The 27,197-nt window shown below is 40.6% G+C and overlaps 1 protein-coding gene across 4 annotated transcripts; it reads right to left on the reverse strand.

The window, feature by feature from the left end:
- Positions 1-4,231: 4,231 nt before the first annotated feature.
- On the reverse strand, positions 4,232-25,574 carry LOC135473034 (uncharacterized). 4 transcript variants are annotated; one of them, XM_064752812.1, is made up of 5 exons: positions 24,815-25,574; positions 13,509-13,586; positions 10,201-10,244; positions 9,486-9,510; positions 4,232-7,236 (listed from the first exon to the last, which is right to left on the reverse strand). In XM_064752812.1, the coding sequence occupies exons 1-5, from the start codon at positions 25,563-25,565 to the stop codon at positions 7,229-7,231; spliced, it is 906 nt and encodes a 301-aa protein (XP_064608882.1). In that variant the 5' UTR covers positions 25,566-25,574; the 3' UTR covers positions 4,232-7,228. The 4 variants fall into 4 exon arrangements, with proteins under 4 accessions (XP_064608882.1, XP_064608884.1, XP_064608881.1 ...); XM_064752814.1 differs by lacking the exon at positions 10,201-10,244; XM_064752811.1 differs by lacking the exons at positions 4,232-7,236; positions 9,486-9,510 and having other exon boundaries at positions 10,013-10,244.
- Positions 25,575-27,197: the final 1,623 nt, after the last annotated feature.

Here is a 27,197-nt window from a genome sequence, read left to right on the forward strand (position 1 = left end):
ATTTTCCTCTCCGGTCATACGTGGGAAGGTCTTCCACCAGAAACCTGCATTCGCACAGCCGACCAACAGACCAACATACAGCTCGACGAACTGACCGACTGACAGATAGACCAACTAGACCGATTGACAGACTGACCGACCAGCTGACATATCGACCAGCTGACCAACTGAACGACAGATCGATCAACGAACGACAGACAGCCCAACTAACTGACAGGCAGATATGGCAACTTGAAAGAGCCAGACTCGTATATATCAAGTTATTTAAGTCTTAAGTCAAAAATTGCAGGACATGAAAAAGCCAAACTGAGAACAGTAGCTAACTCAGTTTGAGTTCTTCAGACGTTTGACAAATATTAGCCAGCATATATCAGAGGATACCAGATGCAGGTTCATATTAGTAACCCTTTCCTTCTTTAATAGCTGGCAATATAGCGAGTTAACAGTATCATTGGATTTTCTGTGACCGACTAGTGCCACGAATATCCTTAAGGCTAGGGTAACAATAGGAGACTATGTCCATTTGTCATGCTTTCTCTTCATGTAGCATCTAGGCCCTGGATCACTACCTTAGACTAAAGTCAGATAGAGCAGTATAATTCCGCAACATATTTTTACTAACTTTAAACTTTGTCATGAAAGTCAAAAACAACTCTTCGTGTTAAAATGAAAATTCCTAAGGTAAGTCGCAATTTTACAGCACAAAACTGTTTTGAAGTTAAAACTAAGGCCGACTTCAGTTCAAGACAGCTTGGTGATCTCGGGGCCTATCCTTGGGTGTCCGTTAATGAGTGTTTAAATTTTCGTTTTCTCAATAGTTTACAATACTAAATCGTTCAAGTGTGCGGGTGATGCATGTGTGTGGAAGAACATGTCTGGTTTCTGTTTGTCAACAATTATCCGTTGCTGCGTGTTTGGGTTATGTTTGTGTATGGAAGAACCTGTCTGGTTTTTGTTGTCAACAATTCTCCGTTAATGTGTATTTGGGTTATGCATGTGTATGGTGGAACCTGCCTGGTTTTTGTTTGTCAACAATTCTCCGTTACCTCTGTATTTGGGTCATGTATGTGTGTAGAAGAACCTGTCTGGTTTTTGTTTGTCAACAATTCTCCCTTACTGTGAGTTTGGGTTATGTATGTGTATGGTTTCTGTTTGTCATCAATTCTCCGTTAGTGCGTGTTTGGGTTATGCATGTGTATGGTAAAACCTATCTGCTTTTTGCTTGTCAACAATTCTCCGTTACTGTGTGTTTTGGGTTCTGCATGTGTGTGGTGGAACCTGCCTGGTTTTGTATATCAACAGTTCTCCGATACTTTATATTTGGGTTAAGCAGGTGTATGGAAGAACCTGTCTGGTTTTTGTTTGTTATCAATTCTCCATTACTACCTGTTTGGGTTATGCATGCGTATGGAAGAACCTGTCTGGTTTTTGTTTGTCAACAATTTCTCCGTTACTGTGTGTTTGGGTTATGCATGTGTATGGTGGAACCTGCCTGGTTTTTGTTTGGCAACAATTCTCCGTTACTCTGTATTTGGGTCATGCATGTGTGTGGTGGAACCTGCCTGGTTTTGTATATCAACAGTTCTCCGGTACTGTGTATTTTTGGTTATGCATGTGTGTGGAAGAACATGTCCGGTTTTTGTTTGTCAACAATTCTCCGTTACTCCGTGTTTGGGTTATGCATGTGTGTGTGGAAGAACCTGTCATCAATTTTCCGTTACTGCCTGTTTGGGCTATGCACTTGTATGGAAGAAACATGTCCGGTTTTTGTTTGTCAACAAATCTCCGTTAGTGTCTGTTTGGGTTCTGCATGCCTATGGTAGAACATACCTGCTTTTTTGTTTGTCAACATTTCTCCGTTACTGTGTATTTGGGTCATGCATGCGTGTGGAAGAACCTGTCTGGTTTTTGTTTGTCAGCAATTCTCCGTTACTGCGTGTTCGGATATGCATGCGTATGGTTTTTGTTTCTCAACAATTCTCCGTTACCGTGTGTTTGGGTTATGCATGTGTATGGTGGAACCTGCCTGGTTTTTGTTGGTCAACAATTCTCCGTTACTGTGTATTTGGGTCATGTATGTGTGTAGAAGAACATGTCTGGTATTTGTTTGTCAACAATTCACCGTTACCGTGTGTTTGGGTTATGTATGTGTATGGTGGAACCTGCCTGGTTTTTGTTTGACAACAATTCTCCGTTACTGTGTCTTTGGGGTATGCATGTGTATGGTGGAACCTGCCTGGTTTTTGGTTTGTCAACAATTCTCCGTTAATGTGTATTTGGGTCATGCATGTGTGTGGAAGAACATGTCTGGTTCTTGTTTGTCAACAATTCACCGTTACCGTGTGTTTGGGTTATGTATGTGTGTGGTGGAACCTGCCTGGTTTTTGTTTGTCAACAGTTTTCCGTTAGTGTGTGCTTGGGGTATGCATGTGTGTGGTGGAACCTGCCTGGTTTTGTATGTCAACAATTCACCGTTACTGTGTGTTTGAGTTACATATGTGTATGGAAAAACCTGTCTGGTTTTTGTTTGTCAACAATTCTCCATTACTGTGTGTTTGTGTTATGCATCTGTATGGACATGCCTGGTGTTTGTCAACAATTCTCTGTTACTGCCTGTTTGGGTTATGCATGTATGTGGTGAACATGTTTTTGTTTGTCAACAATTCTCTGGTACTGCCTGTTTGGGTTATGCATGTATGTGGTGGAACATGTTTTTGTTTGTCAACAATTCTCTGGTACTGCCTGTTTGGGTTATGCATGTATGTGGTGGAACATGTTTTTGTTTGTCAACAATTCTCTGGTACTGCCTGTTTGGGTTATGCATGTATGTGGTGGAACATGTTTTTGTTTGTCAACAATTCTCTGGTACTGCCTGTTTGGGTTATGCATGTATGTGGTGGAACATGTTTTTGTTTGTCAACAATTCTCCCTTACTTTGTGTTTGGATTATGCATGTGTATGGAAGAATATTTCTGGTTTTTGTTTCTCCGTTACTGTGTATTTTAGTTATGCTTGTGTATGGTGGAACCTGCCTGGTTTGATTGTCAAAAGTTTTCCATTTGTGAATTGCTCGTATGGTAGAATTGGTCCCATTTTTAGCTGTCTGGTTTTTGTATAAAGTCAACAGTTCTTGGTTATTGAGAGGCTTAGCCTATGTGGTAGAACCTCTCTGCTTTTTACATTGTCATCAATTCTCCATTATTGAGAGGCTTAGCCTATACGATAGAACCCTTCCGGGTTTTGTACGTCATCATGTCTCCGTTACTGACAGGCTTAGCCTATATGGTAGAACCTGTCTGTTTTTTGTATTAAATCAACAGTTCTCCGTTACCGAGAGGCTTAGCCTATATGGTAGAACCTGTCTGGTTTTGGTATTAAGTCAACAATTCTCCGTTACCGAGAGGCTTAGCCTATATGGTAGAACATGTCCGGTTTTGGTATTAAGTCAACAATTCTCCGTTACCGAGAGGCTTAGCCTATATAGTAGAACCTGTGTGGTCAACAATTCTCCGTTAATGATTTATTTATTTGATTGGTGTTTTACGCCGTACTCAAGAATATTTCACTTATACGACGGCGGCCAGCATTATGGTGAGAGGAAACCGGGCAGAGACCGCGGGAAACCCACGATCATCTGCAGGTTGCTGGAACACCTTCCCACTTACGGCCTGAGATGAAGGCAGCATGAGCTGGACTTGCACTCACAGCGACCTCATTGGTGAGAGGCTCCTGAGTCATTGCGCTGCGCAAGCGCGCTAACCAATTATGGTAGAAGATGTTCGGTTTTTGCATGTCAACAATCCTCTCTTACTGAGGGGCTTAGCATCTATGTATCGCTTTCTGAAAGTCAGCAGTTCTCCGTTGCTGTAGTGCAGCCTAGTAGAGTTGTACTTTTACGTTTTTTTGATACAAACGTTTCATTTAATCATGTATTTATTTCCTTCATTATGCTTATAGGCCTATACTTTATCATAAACAAGGTGTGTCGATACGATTAATTGTATGTCATAACAAATGATCTAATGGAAAATAACCAATTACATACACCGACAATATCAACCCTTATAGTTGGCTGATAACTGAAAAACAAAACACACAACCCTTATAGTTGGCTGATAATTAAAGACCAATCCACACAACCCTTATAGTTGGCTGATAATTAAAGAGCACTTCACAATAAAACCTTATAGTTGGCTGATAATTAAAGAACAATCCACAAACCATTTGGGTCGATAGAAATTTTATTTTATTTTTATTAACTGTGATAAGTGCTTCCTTTGGATTGGAAGTTTCTTCAGTTTACTTCCCAGTTATAGTGAACACATTCACATACCGAGGAAAACAGTTCATGTAAAGAATAAGAAATATGCAAATTGTGCCATACACATACAGTGATTAAAACATCATACACTGGAATGTGTGAACTAGCTAATTAAGGTGATGTATAACAGTAAGCAAATGTAAACATGGAGATATAAAAATAAAGACGATTCCTTATGATGGTGTCTTTATCATCGTGTTGTTGCTGTTGTTGTTGTTGTTAATGGACACAGCTGGGTTGAGGGTATCGTGGTTGGACCGCGTAAATGAACACACTGGTAAACATTTCAATAACACAGATAGATGCCTTCAGAAACAACGGAATGTTATGTTCTCATAATACCTTGATAAGAAGGCTTACACTGAAACATAGCAACGGTTGCCACCATGAGATACAATATAATTTTCATAACACACTGGTTAACATCTATAATACGAACAGAAGTCCATATCGCATGGCGTTTACAGCTGAAGCAACAAAGTTCTCATAGTACAGGCCTAAGGCATCAGTAACACAGACGACTATTATAGGGGTTATATACGACAGTCAGAAAAAAATTCCCAAACAACAGTCAGTCCCATACTGTAATCCCATAGTACATGAACCTCAGATTCTCTCGTACTCTGTCCTACCTGCATCCTGGATTCTGGCCTCACATTCACAGTGATTACAATCCCGAGGCCTGAAATCAGGATGTTCTAATGATACACAATACAAACGCTGCCGTGACGTCACGAATTACGTATCTCCTGGATCAACGTTACGTACCACAGCTGTATCACAGCAACGTGTTGCCTCGAGGTAACTTTACACTGATCTTGGCTGAATGTGTTTGATGAACAGATTGGGTAAAATTTGTAAACACCTGATTCTCAATCAAATCTTCAGAATATACACTGTTCAAAACAAGACGAGGGAAGTGAAATGGAATAGATTCTAGCCTCAATATTACACGCAACAGTCCTAAACGATCGAGCAAGTCTAATTTAGTTAATAACACAACTGACAAGGCGAACATGTATGGTCCATCAAAACTTTCAAACAATAAAAGTAGTCCAAATAGGTTAAATTAACGATTAATTTACTTAATGAATTTTCAAACTGTTACATGATAACGAGAATTGTACAAAACTGCACAGGCGTGGTGTATTTGCCAATCAGTGGTACAAAAATAAATGATGGGCATAACTGTGTAGGGGAGACCACTCCATCAGATACAGTTAGCAAGCCTTGGCTTAACCGGAAAAGAGAGACGAATATATGATACCGATCGTCAGAGCAACAAAGTCAATTGTTTTCATTAATTTCTCCGTCAATACAGACTTGTGAGAATGCCAGTGAAGTAACCATCAAGAAAATCATTTGTTTCTATTTTTCACATCAAATATAATCTCAGACAAAAAACATTAGAAACAGAGACATGCACGACATTACAAAGCCACTCTCAGCCTTGCCTCATCATCTATACATCTGTAACTATGAAAAACTGAAACAACAATTTCCATGGAAGACAAAAGATATTGGCAAGAAATTAAACTATGGCGGGACCATTAAATGGAAACTCAAGACGATATACTGGTGAGGGAAAAGAGAAAATATTATGGTAACTTGTAATCGTTTGGTCAGATGTAGCTCGTTTTGATATCACGGTCTCTGGATTAACAGATTAAAAACCATTGAGGAAGAATTGCCAAATATACGGTAATTGGATCAAAAATACCTTTCATTACAGATGACAAGCACTCTCGGCCATGTTGGATCTCTAACAAAATAATTTCATTTTCCAGAACTCTTAGTGAAAGGCAAGCTGCAGGAGACAATGACATTGCTTTAAAAACCCAAGATGGCCGCCAATGTACGTCGCCTATACCACGTAATACAAGCTGAATGACTAAGTGTTTAGTCAGCACGCACTGCTTCGGCATGTGTCAGTTTTTTCTTCATCCAAATCGAAAATGCCTGCATAAGAAACGACGAATGGTGACACTGTCTGATGACAGGTTTTAAATCATGACAAATAGTAACTGATGTCATAAGACTGCGTTTAATGACGGCAAATGGTAACGACGTCCAGATGACTGCGTTCAGTCACGGCAAATGGTAACCAGATCCAGATGACTGTGTTGAGTCATGACAAGTGGTAACCATTGGGAGTTGACTGCGTTGAGTCATGATAAGTACTAACCACTGCCAGATGACTACGTTGAGAGACAACTATGACCGCATTGAGTCATTAGAAGTGGTAACGATGTCAGGTAGCAAAAGTTGAGTCAGAATAAACAGAAACCGTTTGTCAGCTGGCACCAAGATGTTCGCATGGTTAGTTGTCTTGTAAAAGTTCCCGCTATTTTAACAACCTCAATCTTTATAAAATATCTTTATTTTTTATCCTGAAACTTGTATTCAGTTGGCGTCAGATCTCGTTGGTGGTGAAATGTTACCAGGGCCCCCTTGGTAATGACAGATGTTATCATCAGGGAGGAAATTGGAGAGTTTCTCTTCCCAGAGTACGGGTGTACGTGTCCTTGTCCAACCGATTTTGACAGTGTCGTACGAAGTAATCAAACGTTAGACGATCACACTAAGGACAAGGATTATATCTATTGCACTGAGTGCAATTCTGCAAAAGTGAATACCTTACTGGGTGAATCCCGCACTGAGGTTATTCACTACATGTGAATACGTAATAGGTGATTCCCGCACTAGGATTATTCCGTGTAGGTGAGTACTTTCATAACTGAATCCTGTAATTTGGTACTCCTGAGCATCCAAAATAGCGGAACGACCACAAAGCTCAGAACAGATTGCAATTGGTCAGGAGCGGGCCTAAGGGTTTTCCCAGGCTTGTTTTGATTTTGATCAGGTGGATGTCTTGAGAAAAGGTACCAAAGCAGACCGAAGAGTTGATCACTGACCTGTACAGAAAAGAGAACATTGTAATGAAAGAAAGTATATACACCTGCAGCACTGACAAATAAAAAAAAGGACAAGATAGCACTTGGCTAAAATATATTTCAATCGAAAGCAGAGTACTCAAACTTTCTAGAAAGCATCATACTTTGTTATGTTAATGAGATTTCACCGAATAACATGTAGAACAAAATGACAATACTGCACAAATGGCTTGTGTGAATCAAGGCAGCCATATTGAGAATTTTATTCAATGAAACACGTTAGTATCAGATTGCGCGGCCAAAGCTGTGACGTCGCCTTTACCCATTCACTCCGTGAAGTGACATATGATAACATAAAACTACAGCATAGGACTTCATTTTAAGATCGTTTACAACGATTTTTTACGTGTAGGCGAAGGGCCATTTCACACAGTGTTATAGGGCAGGTCTGTGTCATTTAAGCACCACCACAGACGTAAAATCACTTCATTTACAAGCCGTGCAATATTCAACGATGGTGTTACCAGTTATGTCAGACAGTATGATACCGTCTCGGCCCAAACCGCATTCATCTCCCCAAATACATTTTTGTAGTTCATTTTAGCGTTTAGTCAGCAGTTTCTAAATAACAAACATTAGGGTTAGTGCAAAATCATTAGGGATGCCGAAGGTTATGGGGAATCCAGCGATATGCAGTCGAATGTATAGATCAGCCTCAGTGTATTAAGATTTATTGAGCATGAATCTAGTTGTACAACAATCCTATTGTAATCTTGTAAACATTTAACTGAGGTCAAAATCATCAGCACAACCCCTCCAGAGGCTACGGCCTGAATCAGGAATACCCTGGCCGTGCATCTGTAGTTAGGCTATTGTCGCTTTGTTCCTTGTAAACGATGTAGTAGGCCTACTGTATCAACAGTTCAAGCAGTGGAAGAAATATTCTTCCAGCATGTCCAATTTCCGAGAAAACTATATTTGTCCCTTTGGCCTTCATCGCCGAAGGCATAGACTATTACACAGAAAAAAACCCTCGACGTCAGAGAGCTAGAGTAAACGTCAGGTCACCTTGCCCTCGATTATGGGTGACGTGCTGAAGCTGTGTCAAGACAAAGTTTCATTAAGCTTTTGCTAGGTTGAAAAAAAAATGTAAAAAAATATTTAATGCCGGGTTAAAATACTTTAAATGGTCGTCTTTTAGTGGACATAGGCATTAGTGAGGTGCTGTCTTTCACGTAGTGGACCTGTGAATTTTACACAGTACATGGATTTGTTTATTTATTTATTTATTCCATTGGTGTTTTACGCCGTACTCAAGAATATTTCACTTATACGACGGCGGCCAGCATTATGGTGGCACATGCATTGAAGCAGGTGACAAATCCTGTTCTTTTCTCCCCTACTACTCACAGCAACAATGAAGTTCATGCTACGTAGTAGTTACTGTTGTTCTGGCATATATTAATATTTATTTCATTAGTATACTTAACGCTGTACTCAGGAGTTTTCAGTCATATGGCGGCAATCAGGTTTATTAGTGGCAGAAATCATTTAGCACTGAGCGAACCGCCCTTCGCCAGGTACGTGGAAATCCTCATGACTTACAGCCGCAGTTGCAGCCGGATGCAGCGAGAGCTCGGATCAAAGAGGCGACCTTATTGGTCAAAGGCCTTTCAGTTACAGCCAAGCAGCGGTTTAGCCGTCCGTCCTCTCCATAACAATGACCATGTTTTTTTTTTTTTGATTGGTGTTTTACGCCGCACTCAAGAATATTTCACTTATACGACGGCGGCCAGCATTATGGTGGGTGGAAACCGGGCAGAACCCGGGGGAAACCCACGACCATCCGCAGGTAGCTGACAGACCTTCCCACATACGGACGGAGAGAAAGCCAGCATGAGCTGGACTTGAACTCACAGCGACCGCATTGGTGAGAGACTCCTAGGTCATTACGCTGCGCTAGCGCGCTAACCAACTGAGCCACGGAGCAATGACCATGTGTGTATGCATCCGTCATTGTATACTGTAATGGCTGAAACCCGAGTTCTTTGTACTTTTTAACATAGGGACAATACACGGCAATATTCATCATTTCTGGTGAGTTATGCACATAACAATGATATTTTTCACATCTTTAATACTGTGTGAAAGTTTAACCAGTATTCTGATACGGAAATGTTATCCGTTATCAGTTTTGTCTATCTTAAAATCAGCACCACTGTTAGCCTCTTCCGAGCAATGAGAGAATGATTTTAAAACTGTATACTTACGAAACGTTAATTCTTCAAGATCAAACTGAAACAAGACAAGTAAAGGGTTTGCAAAAAAACAAACTTTACATATGTGCAGTTTTCAGCTAACTGTACAATACGAAATTTTCACATTTGATGTTCGTTCATGAAGAACAAATGTGCGTTGGTTTCATAGTTCTATGTTAAATTTTATGTTGGTTGATGGGGAAACCAAATGTCGCTGGCTTCATGGTGTTAGCTTACATTTTATATTTGTCTAAGAGGAAACCAATGTAAGCTGATTTTACAGTGCTATCCTAAATTTTATAAACCAAAGTGCACTGGTTTTACACCAACACTATTCTGATTTCATTTCAATGCAATTCGACAAGGTGTAACTATGTCATTTATTATATTCAACAAATGTAAATTTCAACAACAAATGTATTACAACTATTAATATGTTGTTTACTAGATAAGCTGTTAGAGCCATTGCTTTGCTGAATGATTTAACGATCGTCTAGATAATTCATTTAGGCAATATATTATGCCATCAGCATGTTTGGATGCAAATGTACAGATTGTTTAGACGAACATCTTATATTCTGTAAGAGATTGGGGAGGGATGGGAGGGGAGGGGCGTTAGGGTTGAGATGGGGTATGGGGATTAGGGTGGAGAGGAGAAGACATGAATGAAGAAGGACAGAGTAAAGAAACGGATCGAAATAAAACATTGGATAAAAGGAGGCCTTACATTGACCGATTGTTCGGCGCTTAGTGATCCGCCTTGAGTATCATCTGAAAACCAAGAGAAATCATACCTAGACTCTAATAAAAACTAGCACTAGCGTACTAAGCAATTCGGTGCAGAACAATTAATGTAAACAAGCTGTATTATGCTCGTAGCTGCAGGAGCAAAACACATCAAAGGAAATATCAGCCGCGCAAAGTGGGTTGTTTTGTAAATCTAAAACGAGCTTATAGGTCTACCACAAACAAGCGTCAACTTTGCCGACTACTGTCTAAAAGATTACGAAACTGTAGAGAGAATAAGCTGTACTGCATCTACTTGTATCTCGTTTGAAGATAAAAAAAACCCCATGAGACTATGTCATGCCGACTACAAGCAAGCAATCGTGATATGAGATAAATGATCAGGAATGTCTCTAGCACGATATTGGAATTTCTTCGTTTAAGATTATGTCAGTAATGTATCCTTGTCCCTATGCACGTTCCACCAGACACAATTTTTATGTAAACGCCTTCATCAGTTACGCCCTTCCTTCTAGATACACGTATGTACAGAAGTTACAGAATTGCCTGTAGATAGACGCATATAAGTAAGTTACACATAAGTTATGCACTTCCTTGTTGATACACGTATATACATAAGATGCACACTTCCATGTAGATACACGTATACACATAAGATGCACACTTCCTTGTAGATACATGCATTTGCATAAGTTACACACTTCCCTGTGTACACGCACATACATTAGTTACACATTTCCTTGTAGATACACACATATGCATGAATTTCCATCAGTTACACATTTCTCCATAGGTACACGTATATACATAAGTTGCACACTTCCCTGTAGATACCTGCATTGCATCCGTTACACACTTCCTTGTAGATAGGACGTATACACATAAGTTAACACACTTGTCTGTGGATACACGCACTCATAAGTTACACACTTCCTTGCTCATACACGTATATACATAAGTTGCACACTTCCTTATAGATACACGCATACAAATAAGTTGCACATTTCCTTGTAGATACATGCATTTGCATCAGTTACACACTCTTTTGTAGATACACGTATATCCATAAGTTGCACTCTTCCTTGTAGATACATGCATTTGCATCAGTTACACACTTCCTTGTAGAAACACGTATACGCATAATTGCACACTTCCTTGTAGATACATGCATTTGCATCCGTTACACACTTCTCCATAAATACACGTATATAGATAAGTTCCACACTTCCTTGTAGATGAACGTATACACATAAGTTGCACACTTCCCTGTAGATACATGCATTTGCATCAGTTAAACAATTCCTTGTAGATACATACATTTACACAAGCTACATACTTCCATGTAGATACACACGTAAGTTAAACACCTCCTTGTAGATGCACACATCCGCACAACATTCCCCTAAAGCAATGCACGTTCCTTTCGTTACGTCGTCATGTCCTAATGTCAGTTACATACTTTCCTTTAAGCACACGCACAATGTCAGTTACATCCTTTGCTCTAAGCACTTGCACAATGTCGGTTACACCCTATCCTCTTAACTCGCGCGTGATGCCAGTCACACCTTTTTTCCAAACACACGCATCATGTCTGTTAATCCTTCCCTATCAACACATATTTGCCTGTAACGTCCTTCCTTCTATGTACAATACACATATGATTACACCTATACGTGGACACATCCCGTTAGCGCAAATCATGGTCCAATGGCCACTTTCACAAAACTTCGGAACCTTTTTCGTATAAGACGTTGTTTATATGTTATAGTGCAGTAAGGCGACGTCATTTACGAGAAAAGTTATGAAAAACTGACTTCTATCTCTAGAGACATTTACTTGTTGCAGAGACGATATTTGCTATATATTCTGTCTGGGACCCACTCATGCTGCGTCCTATATAACTGAGAGTAGGCCTATGTGCCTATGTGTAAATGGGTGTAATACATATGTATCGAAAACTGTTTACCAAGCTGCGCAAAGTACGAGTGACAGCTAGCTCCCTGAACTAAGATGCTAGGTGCAAGTGATATTTAGGATATCAGATATCAATTAAAACAAAACAACCATGCAATATACATACAAAAGCAAGTTCCAAACGATTTGATCAAATTCTGCCATGACCAAAATGTAACTCGATAACGGCGTTCGTTGGTTTCCAGAAGTAGTCTTGATGGAAAATTATAGTATGTGTTAAAGAGATTTACTTTGTTTCCAGAAGTTAACAATCAATCCATCCATCCCCTTACAACCTGGGAAACGACAAACCTGATCTGAATCGAAAGCGTACATGTACAACTAGAGATTAGCAGATTCCCCACAGTAATAACCTACTGTGGGGTGGCAGGACGCAATCAAAAAATGCTTTAGAGTACTACATATGGATGTAGCCAGCAGGAATGCCGATTTGCTTTCAGAAATAATATGGCCGATCTGGGGTTATGAGGGACACCTGGAGGACATGAAACAGCCATATATCTCAGTTGGTAATTTATTCGGTTTGACGATGTGCGACCCTGGTATCTGATCAATCTGATACGGCTTAATGAATATTCATTCGACTTTATAACCCCAGTGGGTAAAAAGTGTATTTGATGAAATGATACCAGTAACCGCATCACCCTTTTCTCAGCCCGCAATGCATGGCTATCCAAAAATAATCTACCTGTAAGACCACAGGCTGTTTTGACATCAACATGGCGTCAGTTCATAACACCTCCTCGATCACTCTTGTTGCAGACAGCCAGTTTACGCAGGCAGACCGATGCCATCATGCATCAGAGATAAACCTGTCACGATCGATATTCCTCCGCGATCTCGCGCGCTGCCATGGAAACGGAGCGGTATTTGTCAGATTTTCTGCTTTATCAAACCTACTTTGACTGCAAACTACGCAAAAAGTGATACCTCATTCCGTCTGTCTTTTCTTTTTTTGTCACCGACTCTAGCTTGGAATCAAACTTAATGGCCATGCAAGGCTAGGGTATTTATAGTCTCTTGTTGTTATAGAAAAAAACCCTTTTATGTCGGCGTGTTTATCGAGAATGACCTTAGCGAGACATTTGTGGCACACAAAGGTTGTCAAAAGATGTTTTGTCCTCGTAGGCCTTTACTCATAGCAAATCATTCTTTCAAAGACGACGAATACTGAGGGCAGAGATAGGCAAAAGACTCTAGAAGACAGACAAACAAGAACACATGCTGATTATACCAAACTAGACGAAAGAGTGACAAAGTAAGTGTGTCTCACTAACTGAGACAATGCTTCTATATCCCCAAAAGTATACTTACTGCTTTGACCTTCATTCATGTATGATGGCGGTAGGTCATTGGATCCCGGGGGGATGTAAGGACCCCGAGTTTCCTCAACTGAAACAGACAAAGTACATTAGGCCTACACATACGAGAATAATATCAACTGTAATCTGTAGTATATTCGCTTTAAATAGAATTAACGCGGTTGATATTCTATGTAAAACCAGACAAATACATTTTCATTCCTGGGGCTGAACTCCTGAAAGTACAATTTTACACTGAATGACTGTATGCGCAGAATGTAGTAGCTGCAAAAAGTCCATTTGGACAATCATACGCCTTGACCCCTTGTATATGCATCCATGCTTATTAAATCGATACAGTGGCTTTATGAACACTTGGAAACAAAGCGCGCAATAGGTACCTTTATTTGTATTCGACCTGAAAATCATTTTTGGACTAGGAGTTTGAAATCTGAATTGGATGCCATGATCTAGTCTTTTATCGAATTGAATATCAGCTGTCTTCCCTGCTATACGGTGAACCAGTGACGGTTTCTCCCTTATCTGTTACCAGCATTATTTACTACGTTTATATAATTAGTTCCCAGATATTACTTTCAGGAGCTTAGCCTAGTGTTTTGGAAATGGGTTTTGTGATTGTCGGCTTGGAACGCCCATTCGTTGTTAACTAGTGGTATACGAAAGACGGTTTTGACAAAAGCAGCGTGTATATGGTTTTCATATGTCAAATTCCATAAATGTAGTATCTATGAGTAATTTCGTGCGCTAATACTTAGCTGTAAAGCGAGCTTTACTGAAATTTCTCAATAAGCGATGTCCACATGGTGGTAATACAAATGGCTGGTGAAATAATCTTGGGAGATACTATACCATGGAAGACTTAGAAGAAACCCCTACAAGTTTAACCGAATTAAACTGACTAGAGACCGAATTCCACAGGTTACCTCTGACAATGTACTAGTTATCCCACTGTCGTCACTGCTCTGGTGTTACTGTCCATGATGTAACCCTTTCAACTTAAAAAAAAAGCCATCTTGAATGTCAAGAATAAGAACATAATTATTTACGACAGTAAACGAAATGGAATATCCACGCTATATACAAACAACCTTGTCACCTTGTTAGTCTGAAGTGTGCATAGGACAATGTCGTAAATGTCAAACCTCCTACTCTGTACAGTCACCACCGTGAAAGCACGTCGACAAAAAATACAATATCCCATGAACCTTTCTAGCAAAAGAAGAATAGCTAACTTCAGTAGCTAATGAATGGTAGTGGCGCAGAGAAGAAAAAACGTCTCGTGAATACACCTCGGTCTGGTGTAAAAATAAGTGATTATGTCGAAAGTTTGAAGTTTTCGTACTGGAAAATGGTACGTATAAAAGTATGGAGTGAGTGTCTGGTCGCCTATATATATATATATATATATATATATATATATATATATATATATATATATATATATATATATATATATATATATATATATATATATATATATATATGTATATTTATCTTCACGTATAACAAAGGTGTATTAGCATTTCTAGTAAAGCATAACATAGCACAAAATGTTAACAATCGCTGGTGCAAAATTGCTGCTCTCTGGTGATGACCTCTTATACAACAAAGCCAACGAGGACATTACATAGATCAAACAAATGAGTTTTATAAATAAATCAAGCACATGTAATCATCTAATTTGTCAAGCTGTCTACTGCTTTTGTATTGGCAACTGTTGTCTAACAGCAAGCTACACCAGATCTCGCTGGACACACTCGCCCACCATTGTTCGTCACCGGAAAGAGATCGATACCTGACTGGTTCACCTGTGTAGGGTCATTTATTGACCGTGATCGGCTGCACGGGTTCCGATAAAGACACACCGGCCTGAATGCGTGCTAGTCATGAATTTATAAACGGTGTGAACAATCTATAAATGATCATGTAAGCGGGAGGGATTTTTGTGGCTGATGAACGCGGTTGGTAATGGGGGCTCCGTGTGATACCTACACAGCACCGACATATATACGCTGTGAGATCCGTCGCACGGCGCTCCATATTGAGTTGATGTATAAGCATCACCACATAAGCACTGTACCTGCCTCGGCATCAGGGGCCAGAGGCTGAATAAAGGCGCAGACAGATCGATAATCTGCGCGAGGAGCAGGTCAGACTAGAGATACAGTCAGTACATTGGCGCTACAGAAACATACCAACACAGAAAACCTAGCTATATATGTTTATAAGAAATGGCCCACACACAAAAGTGACCGTGCACACAAACGTAACCTTGCACATAAAGGTGTCTGTGCACACAAACGTGACAGTGCACATAAACGTGATCTTGCACACAAGTGAAGCCGTGCACATAAACGTAATCTTGCACACAGACGTGATCCTGCACACAAACAAAACCGTGCACGCAAACAAAACCGTGCACACAAACGTGATGTTGCACACAAACGCGATCTTGCCACAAACGTGATCTTGCCACAAATGTGATATTACACACAAACGTGATCTTGCACACAAACGTGATCTTGCACACAAACGGAAACCGTGTACACAAATGTGATCTTGATAAAAGTTCTTGATAAAACAAGAGCATCGGTGACAATGTGATAGTTCACATATGGTCAGACGTAAGCGGTGAAATATGGCCTTTTGTCAATTTACTGCAATTAAGGTTTATTCATAGAAGTGCTTATATAGTAGCAATCTGCACCCCACATAGCACAACGGCTTAAGTAGAATTAGGTTCAAAAATGTGGTGATGTTAATTCCAATCCATTAGACGTAAGTGATCTAGAATTACTCAAAATGCTGTCTTGTCATCACATTTAACATACAATAACATATAACACATCTCATAATGCACACAAACGTAAACGTGTACAGAAACGCAATTGTGCGCACAAATGTGACCATATAGACAAACATGGGCCGAGCACACAAACCTGGCCGTCCAAACAAACGTGACTGTACACACATTCCTGACAGTGCCCAAAAAAAGGTAACCGAACACACACCGAGCACTGACTGTATACGAGGTGACCGAGTACACAAACCAGATTGTGATCAAAGTGAAAAAAGTCACCGTGTATAGACAGCTGGCCCTATACAAAAGTGACCGTGTACACTATCCATGCTGTGTACACAAGTCAAGATGTATACAAACTGCTCGAAGTACACAAAGTCATCTTGTACACAAGCTGAACTCAGAAAGTCACAGCTTGCCAAAAAATTTTGATGTATTCAAAGTAAGCATTTTCACACATCTGACGGTGTATACAAAGTAACCATATTCACACATCTGACGGTGTATACAACGTAACCGGGTTATCACACCTGGCGGTGTGTTGTTAGTTAAATGGTTACTCATTGACTGGATACGCACGGCCAATATGAAGATTATTGACACCATACATTTGCGTATCCTATCACTGAGTCACCATGTAACTAATAATACACCGTCGGCTGTGTGAACACGGTTACTTTGAATACACCGTCAGATGTGTAAATCGCTTCAGCGATATGATCATCGTTGGACCCAACAAAGGGAGATAACCTACTCAGTAGACACATTTGACGACGTCTGCAGGATTCGAGAATATATCTGTACTCCACGTGACTGTTGTTGTCTAAGTAAAAGCGTAGTATGATCAACCAGACCCTGATGTTTTTACTTGTTTGCCTGCAACGTGTCTAGCACAGATCAGGCACGTTCGTTTTCGCCGAGCTATGTTCTTCATTGAATCTGATGTATTGATACGCTTTGTCAATACATTCCTAATCGGATCCAAGTCACACTGGTCTCTCAACAGTGAACTCTAACGAGCTATCATGTCGGGTTACCAAGCACTTAATGCCAAACACATAGAGCAGACTCATGCAAGTTGTCATAGCGTCGAATAACTAGAGTATCACCAATGCAGTCCTCACTGGCTGTGTTTACCTCTGGTTGTGTGTTTTCACTCAGTAACAATGAGCAAGCAAAGCCACGCCATCTCGGGTTTCATGATACACATCAGTGATGGTCCTTTTGTAGCCTGTAGATAAGTTGTTCAATGTTTGCTCCAATCTCTGGGTGCGAGAGAATGGACAAAGATCTGTACTACTAACGTTTATTGATCTAGGCGCCAAAATAAATAACTACCATTTGTCAGTGGTAACTGCATTGAGAAGACACCAATCATGTACGGTCAATAAAGTCCGAACGTATAAAGTCAGTTAAAATTGTAACATGTTCCATTCCTCCTTGATTACATCTTCTTGAGCTGCTCCAGGTTTGGTTTCTCAAGTTGTGACTTGCTATAGGAATTAATTCCTCAGCATTTCTTTTTTATTTGTTTGTGATAAGTTTGAATCTTTCCAGTTTCTGAATTATTGGATTGCAGATTTAGGCGTTCTAACAGACAATACCAGTCGAGGTTTCTATCAAACATTCGCACACCAATCGATGTTTCTATCAGACATTCGCGTACCAATCGACATTTCTATCAGAAAGTCCTACACCAATCGACGTATCTATCAGACATTCCTACACCAACCGACGTTTCGATCAGACATTCCCATTCCAATCGACGTTTCAAGGTCTTTAATCGCAATAACAACACTAACCATCAAATACAGTGTGTTACATGGGAATTGGTCACACGTAACCGGTGTAATATGTCTTCTTGGCAAATTACCAGTTAAAATTTTATTTCAATTGTTCATTTAAGTACCTGAAAAGTAGCAAAATGCACGCCAGCTAGCACCATGACTAATGTAGAATTGTGTAAAAAAAAATCCCAGGGATGTTTAATGTAGACACTCACATATCATTTGTTAAGAAACTAAAATCAACGATCACAACAGTCCACCAAAGAACTAAAACAGTGTATCAGTTAAGAAATTAGAGCGTCATGTCAAGAGAGGAAATTTTCAGTTCTTTTGAGATATTGGAAAGACACGAGGAATGTTCTACGCCAGTAACCAGAATTCAACTCGTGTTTCATGATAGTGTATTAGTAGTGATAATTCAAAAATATATATCTCAGTTAAGCTTTAATTACGACAGTTCACATCTTCAATACAACGATTAGTTTGTTGTGTTTGGACTCGAACACTGTTTAAAACTTGACCCTTCCTTCACTTGTAATAATACACAGGTTCGATTCCTTTGTATTTACGTCTCTGTGGTTTAGAAAACTTTAATTCCATGTATTATTTGTAGTACTGTTTTCTTGGGAACATGAAAACATGCTCATTGTATGAACAAGCAAGCACGCTACTTGCTTTGAAGGAGGGTTGATGACGACATTGCACTGTTTCACTTTGACCTTACGAATTCCTGCAAATGACCTATATAAAGCTAGCTTAGAATTGAGCTGCCTCGGTATCGCTGGCCTCGTGCCACTTAAAGAGCATGTATTAATACTTAATCAGCGAATGGCGTGAGTTCCTTCCCTCTCCCGTGGCCCAAATCGATTGGATTCTGTCCATACTCTCTGATCATCTTGCATATACATGAAATGCTAGACAAGCTTTAACGAGAGCTCGAACTAGTTTGTGATGATTATCAGCATTATTTCGAAGAACTATGGCATAGTTTTGCCTCACGAGCTCACGGCAGCATCCTGCAACCCGCCCGCCTCAACCATAAAATATATCTTCCGATTATAGACTGGTTCATTTATGTGATTGGTGTTTTACGCCATACTCCAGAATACTTCACCTGTACCACGGCGCCAAGTATTACAGCGGGAGAAAATCGGACACAGCCCTTGGCAAACCCACGATCATCCGAAGGTTGCTGGCAGGCTTTACTACGTGTGATGGGAGTATATGATTTAAGACGCAAGCCAACCAAAAATCTTTCACCATGATTGCACCTTGTGTGCAAAATATTTCGGTAAAGATATCAACTACTGTTTAAAAATGTGACAACGTCGGACATTTTAAACACGTTCTGCGTTTCGCAATGTTCTAATTCGAATATCAATGATGGCGATGTCACAGCTCTATTCTGGATGAGACGCTTTTAAAAGGTCGATCTGTCTGAAACTACGTCAACCAACGTACTTGCTCTAGCTTTGGCAATCTATGTCAATGGTGGTGATGACACTGACACCTTGTCCGAGAAAAGTAAAGAGAGAAGCAATAGACTGTGACGCACAGCTGCACAATGCCAATGGGCCAGGTTAAGCAACTAGAAGGCAGGAAGAGATTGATTTTCGAAACTCCATGGTACAGGAAATAAAAGATAAAAACCACATGCCGACGACCACGCATGCAGAGTTCATACTAGAACTCATCTCACGCTGGGTCATTTATTGCCTTTTATGGATAGGTTTGTCAGGCACCTTACGAGATGTCGCTTCCAAATAGCTCTGTCCGATTTGCTGCTTCAGTGTGTTATAAGTGAAATATTTTTGCATTCAACGTAAAACGTAATTACATAAATAACTTAATTGCTGCCTATATGCACGCACTCTGTTTTGCACTCCATGCGTGAGGGGGTCAGGCTTTTGCCGTCAGGTCAATGGCTCACAACTTACACTTAATTCCAATAAAGCCATCTAAAAATAAGCCAAATTTAGCTTGCTGGCGTCATGAATTACGTGAAAAGCGGATAGTATACGACATTTAGTAACATCAAAGAACTCAGGCTGAAGTCGAAATTACCTCGGTGTTGTCGAGAAAGTAATCTAACATTGGCAGATGGTTGAAATTAGACAGTGCTTCGTCACCACTTTCTGGTGTTATACTGGTGTGATTGACGGTGCAGGCTTAGCAACCCGATATTTCGGAGAAACCCTCCCCTGTCTTTCAGCTCCATGGAACCAAATACAACAGTGGTCATTCTGTTCCTTTACCTTTTTGCTAGACTCATGGAGCTTTTCGCTACTCGCAACAACCTGGTGATACCTATAAAACCTAATAAAACGCGAAGGCCATCCGTTGTATTTGTATGGGTACAGCCATGACACTGGGAAGGGTAAGCGTACCTGCTGTCCGCTAGGTGGCGCTTAACATGAAAGTTGTGAATTTGATGATTCCATTGGCTTAGCAAAAAAAGTAAAGGACGAAACTAGGAATGTATGAAGGCGCATTGTTTGTTGTTAGTAGATAAATACTGATATATGATCTCCAGCAAATGACTGGAGACATGTGCGAAGGAACATACTATGTAAAAAGAACAATACGATATAAGCCTACCTTAAACTTCACTACAGTTCCATTTATTTGTAGAGGGTAATAGTAGTCCACTTTGTATCTACATTTTTCAACTTTTTCTTCAGACGTCTGGCCAACATTTCCCTGTATTCACTTCACTTTCGACCTCATTTTCAATGCAGGTACATGTATATAAATGTATTTGTAGATTTGCAACACACATCGCTGTATTCGTATCGTCAAGTAGGTGAGATAATGGGTCGTCCATACTGATAGCGAATGGCACTTGTCATGTATTATGATGAAACTGTAGTGTTCAGATTTATATATGGCTTATGTTTGACACACCATTGATAAAGTGCCGCTAGCAGTGTAAGAAATGTTGTCTAGGAATAGACAGCTGTCATACATTGTATGTACCCGGATAAGCATAATGATCCACAAACATGTGGCTACATGACTTGTTTTTAGAAATAGTCTGCAGAAATGTAAGTGACCTCCATCACGTGCCTTGTAAACCATGTCCAATAGCAAACGTCAAAATCATGCAGTACAATCAGCAAGAAGATTACAGTTGCCTGCGGTTATCAAAAATAGATTCTCAAATGAAATTTTCTGCGAATAATGGATAACAATGAGAAATGGGCTAAATGCACTAAGTCTGACAGAGGGCCTTAGAGGCGTAACGTGTGTGTCGTCTATACAAGATTGGATATTAAGCGCTGGTTTGGGAAAGGTTTCGGCCTTAAAGTCGATATTCAGACGCACTGTCTGAGTAGACTTTACTCGTGGACTTTACGCGACTTTGATGAACACAGGGCCTGGTTATTTCTCCCCATCACCACTGAGGGAAAACAAGCAACATTTCCTGTGATTTACTTGTTGATCGCTTTGAATTCGTATGACAATAGTCTATTAAAACGTGACTTTATAGAAGAATCATTTTTAAAAGGAGAGACCTGGGCCCGACTGTTCAAAAGTGTATTAAAAGTTAACCCAGGCTTAAACTGCTATGGTTTTTTCCCCAGCTGTGGGGAGAGAGATAATCTTATGTGAGGGACCTGTCGTGGTTTTTACTCTAAGTTGTAGAAATAAGGATAGTCTTTGAGGGACCTGTCGTGGTTTTTACTCTCAGCTGTAGAAATAAGGGTAATCTGTGAGGGACCTGTCGTGATTTTTACTCTCAGCTGTAGAAATAAGGGTAATCTGTGAGGGACATGTCGTGGCTTTTAGTCTCAGCTGTAGAAAAAAGGGTAATCTGTGAGGGACCTGTCGTGGTTTTTACTCTCAGCTGTAGAAATAAGGGTAATCTGTGAGGGACCTGTCGTGGTTTTTACTCTTAGCTGTAGAAATAGAGATAATCCGATGTGGGGGATGGCTCAGAGTGTAAAAAAAAGTCTCTGCTGTAAAAAATAAAGAGAATCAGAGAAGGGTATTGGATCGAATTTTGGGCCATTTCTGACTTAAGTCAAAACTTGAAATGCGATCTTACAGCTTATTTTTAGGCCTCAGTGATTAATGTTTTTAATACAACGTTATCCCAAGATAAATGTGTCACAAATTTCAACTTCCACTACCAAAAACTAAGCATAGTGAAAACGTTTCAAACTTAAATCAGAAATGGCTTTGTGAAATCCACCCGTGGAGGTCACCTTATCGGGGCAAATAAGGCAAATAAGACAATAGAGACCTTTAGTTAGAGCTTACAAGTTCTACTTGTTACAAGCTCATCTTGTAACTTTTAACTTTAAACTAGAATAGATAAAGTAATTCTGGTTTGAAGTTACAGGTTACAAGCTGAACTTGTAACTTCTAACCTAAGGTCTCTTATATCTGTGGCGGATTTTATATACAGTTGAAAGAGTTTGTGGCCAGACCGACGTGTGTTAGTAAAGGAGAGTAGAGATAATCAATCACTCACACACCTGTCGTCTCTGCTCGCCAGGTGTTCGATGGCTTACAAATGTCGTACAGCAACAAATTGCTCGCATTAGTGTTAAATCCCGATTATTAACAATATCAGTAATGACGACTAGACCAGTCGATAAACATCTAGAATAACACTTGAGAGATTACAGACTGAACTCAGTGCTGTTCTGTCGGCCGATGTAAGTATACCAATGAAATCAATATACCAGCGTGAGACAAGCTGGTTCCAAAAGTAATGCCGCTTAAATGGTGTTCACTGTAAACGCAGCTGTAAAAACATAAGCAAATTATCTCTGCACAAACTTAATCATTATCTCCCAAATAAAGAAAACTACCGTAAATTGTCTTCACACAGGCTTATGGAGTGTCTCCGCAAATAAATGAACCCAGTATCTCCCCAAGCGTTTAACGCATTGCACAAGAATGAATCAAAATGAAATCATTTTCACTGAACTCAAGAAATATATCTCGAACTACTTGATGAATCGCAGCGAAATAAATGAAATTACTAGTAAGTTATCTCCACGTGTATGACTCTGCTCTAATTAAACCACGACTCAGGACAACGACCATTCTTACTGCAACACGGACTAATCAATCAACCTAACTGTAAACCATCTGTTGCAAAAACTTGCACGCTGCTGTCACTCAGTATGGATGACCTGATGCATAATTGATACTGCAGATCGTGTGTTGCACTGGCCACTCCGGCATGAGATCTATACGTAGCAGTCAGTCTGGTGCTGTTTTAACTCAGTCATATACGAAGCCAGTGTATTTCCCGTGTCCCATATGGAATAAAACCTCTTAGCCATAGACAGCACAGTGACAGCTGTTTTAGTAAAATGGACACCTCAGCTTATGCATTGCGTGTGTGGGTATATGGAGCACCGGTACATAAGAGTATACAGACCACATTCGCATCTGTGACCGTTAGTTAGTGGATACCGCCAGGAATAACGGTAGCCCGACTGTAAATACATGTAGTGCAGTGCAAACAGACAGAGACACCAGATTAGAGAGGGTTGTTTGGTGTGAGACAGCTGGTTAGTACTTCCCATGTCATACCTGCATAAATACACATACTTCCTTAACGGCACATGTAAGCGTTATAGTGTATACGTACGAACATAATAAATCATATCATATATATATAGAGATACATAGTGATGGTGTGAAGTCACATCTGGATATGTCATCTGGATAATACAGGTACACGATATCGTGTATGGGTAAACACGTGGACATAATAATTGCAAGCTATAGCACATGTAACGACAAAGGCGCTGTTCATTGTAATGTTCACAGTCATTTTCTTTTCAAATGTATATAGGCGGTGTTGATTAGGCGCAGACGTGTTAACCGTCTACGTCTCTTCAAGGAATTTCTCATTGAAGTGGGTGGAAACTATCTCGATCATATGCCCAAAACTGTCCTAACATTAAAACAAACAGACTTATTTCTATATTAATTTGAATGGTGTTTTAAGCCGCGCTCAAAAATATCGAGCTATTTGTAACTGTGTCACACTTGGACTTAAATGGATTCCTTGACCAAATTAAGTTGTGTTTTCTGAAGATGTTCTGGTGACCTTGGTTGAGCACCTGCTGACCTTGGCCATGAACAAGCAAGTCAATTGAACTAATTTGAACATATGGTGAGAGTGTTTGTAACTCTCATTTTCTTTTTAAATACCCTACATGATTTTATGATAAACAATACTACATCTACACAATAAGAGAGATGCAAAACACTGATTAAATTGGTATCTGAAATTGCCAGTAAGCTGTACAAGACCCTGGTAAATCCTTAGTGGTTGCTGTTTGAAGACACGTCCTAACATGCTGTACCGTTACCAGGCCATGGGTGCCCAACAGGCACTGTGCCAAACATCCTATTCCATACAAGCCTACGGTTAATTTTAAAAAAAACGATCGACATACTTAACTAGTTCGAACTTCATGGAAATTTCGCCATCGTTAAATAATGTGCTGCCGTACACTATATAAGGAATTAAAACATTACCATTATCTAACTGCCATAGTGAACTTTGATGTAACTTGGTCTCAAAATGGATTGTCCAGTGCTCATGCATTTTTCTCAAGTATTTTAGAATTCTGGCAAAAACTTAGCAAGTAAACACCTTCTACATGTTGATTTCCCCGTCAAGTGGACAGTGATTAAGGTTATTAAACGTCCTATGTCAGAGTCTGTAAAGTTACTTACCTACGGTAGCGTAGATGACTACGATAATGACGGAAAGTAACAGCGACACTCCAATTGTGAGGAAGATTATGTTGAGGATTTTCTTGAGCACTCGGTGGTCCTCGGGACGGGTCGAGTTCAACACAGCCTCCCAGTCGTCTCGACCTTTCATCCTATTGTCTTGTAAAATACTCCAGATCTTTTTCAGGATGGAGTTATTTTCTCGCGGAGGGGCAATACCCGTGTGCATTCTCCTTGGACTGCCGCCTTCCCCATCGTCAATGACAACCTCTATTCCACGAGGTACCATCGTCACCGACGAAGCGTCCATCTCCATTTTTCCGCCAGTTTTTCTGTGATTTCTGCCCACGGAATCAGTGTTGGCAGCGCGGACGTAGTTCTCAAAACTCAAATCGCCGGTTTCGTTCAGAGGTGCGTCTATTTTGCCATCCTGCCAGCCCGAGCTCGGGTCACAGGAGGACGCAGGCGGCTTGTTCACTCGGTTCTCTGCCTTCTCTGTCGACAGCTGGGCTTTATCGTCTACAGGGTCTAGAATAATAAATCGATTTTGATAGTACACACAGTTCCTCAGTGTACCGCCTTGCTTCCCTCTACCCGGGCCAGGCGGAGTCGACGATATTGGAAAGCCGAGCTTTTGCCCATCGCCGCTAGATGGCACTGTTACCATGCCTGCCGTTTTATTCGTCGTGTATTTCTGGCCAGCCACCAGCTGAGTCGGGGAGGTTGATGTAAGTTCGTTAGTGATAACCATACTGATGGAATGCTCTAACCATCATACATTCCCTCACCCTCTCCCTCTCCGATCTCACTGTCCGATTAAGTACAATTCCAGCATGGCATTCACACAACCATTTTATGTTAGCACCAATATCACAAAACGAACCGGGAGTCGAAGAGAAATGCTTTCCGAAGGTTGTCTACTTGTCGCATTGGCCACGATGATCTGACGTTCACGAAACTCAAGCGTTAGTGGCTTATTCACCGCTCCCCGAGTTCCACCTGTCTCAGATATATTCACACCTTTGTGTCTGCAGCTTTCAATCCGGAACCAAGCGCACTCAAGACGATCGAGCTTCGGTGTTGTACTATAAGCAGACCTGACTTCAGGAAGGCACAAGGATCTCCGAGATGGACAGGCACTGTGTGCAAAAACACCGCGTTTAATACATGCCAAGGATCGTCATAAAATATTTAATGCGAGCGTTCAGTGTTGTATGAAGAGTAATTCTCCAGTTAACCTGGCTGTATGTCTATCACCATGCCTGTGTGTCACGTACGTCGTCTTCCAGCAGGGATGAACACAAGGATTGGCCTCCCACCATCTACTCCATCTCCCCCCAGCGGCCGTGCTTCACGAGGTACGCCTACCCTGCCTTCCAATCACCAAGTCCTCCTGTCCGTTTGTCTTTCCACTACGTCGTTGACAGCTTAGCTCGGTATTATTGCTTTCTGATGTGTGAATCCGTACAAAAGTCGCCGCTTCCATTCCCCAGCCTACAGGGATCGATCCAAAACATGCAGCTAGCAATAACTGGCAATGCTAAGCCGTTCGACGTCCGAGAAGTGTACAAGTTGCCGGTGCTGCGCTCCCTCGTTTAATGCATGCATGTCCGCTTCACTGTCCCTATACCGACTTGCTGCAATTACCTTGCACTGGAATTGCGAGAGCAGCAAATATCATAGTAGCGGGCACACGACATACCAACACAATATATATAACAGGGCAACAAAGCAATTTTCTCCTCGTTCCCCTGGAAAAGGTTAATCGAGCCGCGCGGCAGTTTTCGCTCCCGTTATTTGCTTGTCTGCGTTGCCGTTTTGCCGACACGGTCGACAGGCCAAACCCCTGTTGCTACAATCAAGTCTGGCAGTTAATTCAATTAATTACGGCAGTTAATCAATAGAGGATATTTCCCACACCGTATGACTCTCACGTTCCCATTGATTTAGCCAAGAGCTGGGCTTGTCACAGAAATGCTCCGATTCTTGAAGCACTTAAAGTGCATGAGAATGTAAATCTCCAACAAAGCCTTATCGAAATCAAAGTCGCTTCAGGTTTACGCTTACATCAATGGACACAGTAAACGGCTTACTCTTGGAACATATGGACTCATTTTGAACATATGTGTATTTAAAGGCAGACTCGTGCACTCTGTGTGCATGTTGCAAGCGGCTTATACTCGTGGAACAGCAATATGGACTCAATTTTGTTGATTCGTACACTGTATATGCATATGTCATCTTTGCATGTCATTTAAGGGTGAACTCGTAAGCTTTGTATGCGCGTGTAAGGAGCGAGGTAATCTTGAAACATTAATACATACTCCTGTTTTGGTGTACTCTTCTACTGAAGTGAATACCAGTGGATTCAAACAGTCTATTA

This window comes from Liolophura sinensis, chromosome 8 (assembly GCF_032854445.1).
Source record: "Liolophura sinensis isolate JHLJ2023 chromosome 8, CUHK_Ljap_v2, whole genome shotgun sequence".
NCBI classification, from domain to species: domain Eukaryota; kingdom Metazoa; phylum Mollusca; class Polyplacophora; order Chitonida; family Chitonidae; genus Liolophura; species Liolophura sinensis.

Bases quoted from the DNA above. Each gene is read 5' to 3' on its own strand.
- LOC135473034 (XM_064752811.1), bottom strand. From the start codon at position 25,565: ATGGTTATCACTAACGAACTTACATCAACCTCCCCGACTCAGCTGGTG. The intron at 13,587-24,814 runs GTAAGTAACTTT...TGTCTGTTTCAG, and splicing joins AGTCATCTACGCTACCGTAG to TTGAGGAAACTCGGGGTCCT. The intron at 10,245-13,508 runs GTAAGTATACTT...CTTGGTTTTCAG, and splicing joins CATGAATGAAGGTCAAAGCA to ATGATACTCAAGGCGGATCA.